This window comes from Limulus polyphemus, unplaced genomic scaffold (assembly GCF_000517525.1).
Source record: "Limulus polyphemus unplaced genomic scaffold, Limulus_polyphemus-2.1.2 Scaffold17153, whole genome shotgun sequence".
Lineage (NCBI taxonomy): Eukaryota > Metazoa > Arthropoda > Merostomata > Xiphosura > Limulidae > Limulus > Limulus polyphemus.
The window spans coordinates 1-1913 of record NW_013682763.1 but is presented as its reverse complement, the minus strand read 5'-3'; the positions used below and the strand labels follow the sequence as shown (position 1 = coordinate 1913).

The window sequence follows — 1913 nt, the reverse complement described above, 5'->3', positions numbered from 1 at the left end:
TTAAGAACGGCTGGGGTAGATATCCCTCAAGTATTCTTTAGGGGGAAATTCTAAATAGGAAAACGGAACACGTTGTGGGTCGTAGCACCGAACGCAATTTGAGGAGAAAAATCTCTATAAAGTCAAATTTTACATATTCTAAAAACAGGAATAGTGGGGGGGGGAGGATAATTTTTAGTTATAACATCTTTTTAACATGCACCTTGTAATGAAGGCAAACTGAATTTGTTCACCAGGAGGCAGTACTATCGCCTGAACGCTAAATAAGGCGTATGATATTCAATGGAAATCAATTATAAACTTATAAATATTCTCGATGGATTTTTTTTAAAAGCTAATTTAGATTATTTGTGTTAAAAGTTTCAAGCGCTGATAGAACACTATCGTTAAATTAATGTACTTTTACAGACCTATTAGTCATTGTAAATTTAATCCAAATATTATTTCTCCACCAGAAAAGAGGGAAAACCGATCGTTCAGTATGTCTCCGCTCGCTGCCGACACCGCTGCCGAATCAGTAGTTTCCGAGGCCGTGATAACTTCACCGTCGGCGCCGCCCGCACACCCTCGCGCTGACATTCGCCACGAGGATGACGAGATGGCGGTGACCAGTGGATCGCGAGACGAGAAGAACAAGAAGAATCGGCGGAAGAAGAAGACGAGGACAGTGTTCACGCGGAGTCAAGTATTCCAACTAGAATCAACCTTCGATATGAAGAGATATCTGTCCAGCTCGGAGCGAGCGGGACTGGCGGCTTGTCTCCACCTTACGGAGACGCAGGTGAAGATTTGGTTCCAGAATCGGAGGAACAAGTGGAAGAGGCAACTGGCCGCCGAGCTCGAGGCCGCCAACATGGCACGAGCCGCGGTAGCAGCCCAGAGAGTCGTTCGTGTGCCGATCCTGTATCACGATAACGGCACCTCCGCCAACGGCTCCCATTCTCCCGACACAACCACCCTACCACCGGCAAGCCTGGCCACCTGCACCTCCTTGTATTTCCATCCCCCCTACAACTACAGTCAAGCAACCATGCGCCCCCTGCCATCCTTGGTGTGAGTTATGAGTTTAAGTCTTGATAGATGTAATAAATAAGTCCGCGAGAAAGAAAACAGAGGGACAAAGATAAGTGAATAAGAAAGTGAAAACTAGAAGTTAAAAATGACACTTAATGATGACGTCATTATAAAAGTTTTAGAACTAGTCGTGTACGTTGATTGGTGGAAGATTATATGATGTGCTGTTCGACAGACTGATAACTGTTCCGTTTTAAATTAACAAGATGTTTGTGCTAATGTTTGTGTTGATGTGTGCGTTCTAGTGTCTCGCTCTCCGACATTCAGTTCTTTGTGAGGGTTATTTAAGCTAGGCCTAATTGTAATAAAAAGCAGTGTATTAATTGTAAATAAAAATCTTGGATCAGAACTAACCTGTACTTGTAGTTTTTTAGGAAATACACATTTGGTTTCACGAGAACGGGATACGATCGTAACAAACAAGTAAACAATGCACCATCAACGAAATCTTTAATGTACAAACATTCATTCTATAGCGCACACACACTGAAGAAATTGTTCACAGGAGAGGTCTATAGCGCACACACACTGAAGAAATGGTTCACAGGAGAGGTCTATAGCGCACACACACACTAAAGAAATGGTTCACAGGAGAGGTCTATAGCTAATACTACAGCGTATTAATGATTTTAATAGTCACGATAGTGGACGACTACTACTGCAGTGTATTAATTATTTTAATAGTCACGATAGTGGACTACTACTGCAGCGTATTAATGATTTTAATAGTGACGATAGTGGACTACTACTACTGCAGTGTATTAATGATTTTAATAGTGACGATAGTGGACTACTACTACTGCAGTGTATTAATGATTTTAATAGTGACGATAGTGGAC

The 1913-nt window shown here is 42.0% G+C and overlaps 1 protein-coding gene across 1 annotated transcript; it reads left to right on the top strand.

The window, feature by feature from the left end:
- The first annotated feature begins 466 nt into the window (after positions 1 to 466).
- On the top strand, positions 467 to 1281 carry LOC106477519 (homeobox protein HMX3-B-like). Its single transcript, XM_013938073.2, has one exon. It carries the CDS (start codon positions 482 to 484, stop codon positions 1055 to 1057), a length of 576 nt encoding a protein of 191 aa, XP_013793527.2. The 5' UTR covers positions 467 to 481; the 3' UTR covers positions 1058 to 1281.
- The last annotated feature ends 632 nt before the right edge of the window (positions 1282 to 1913 follow it).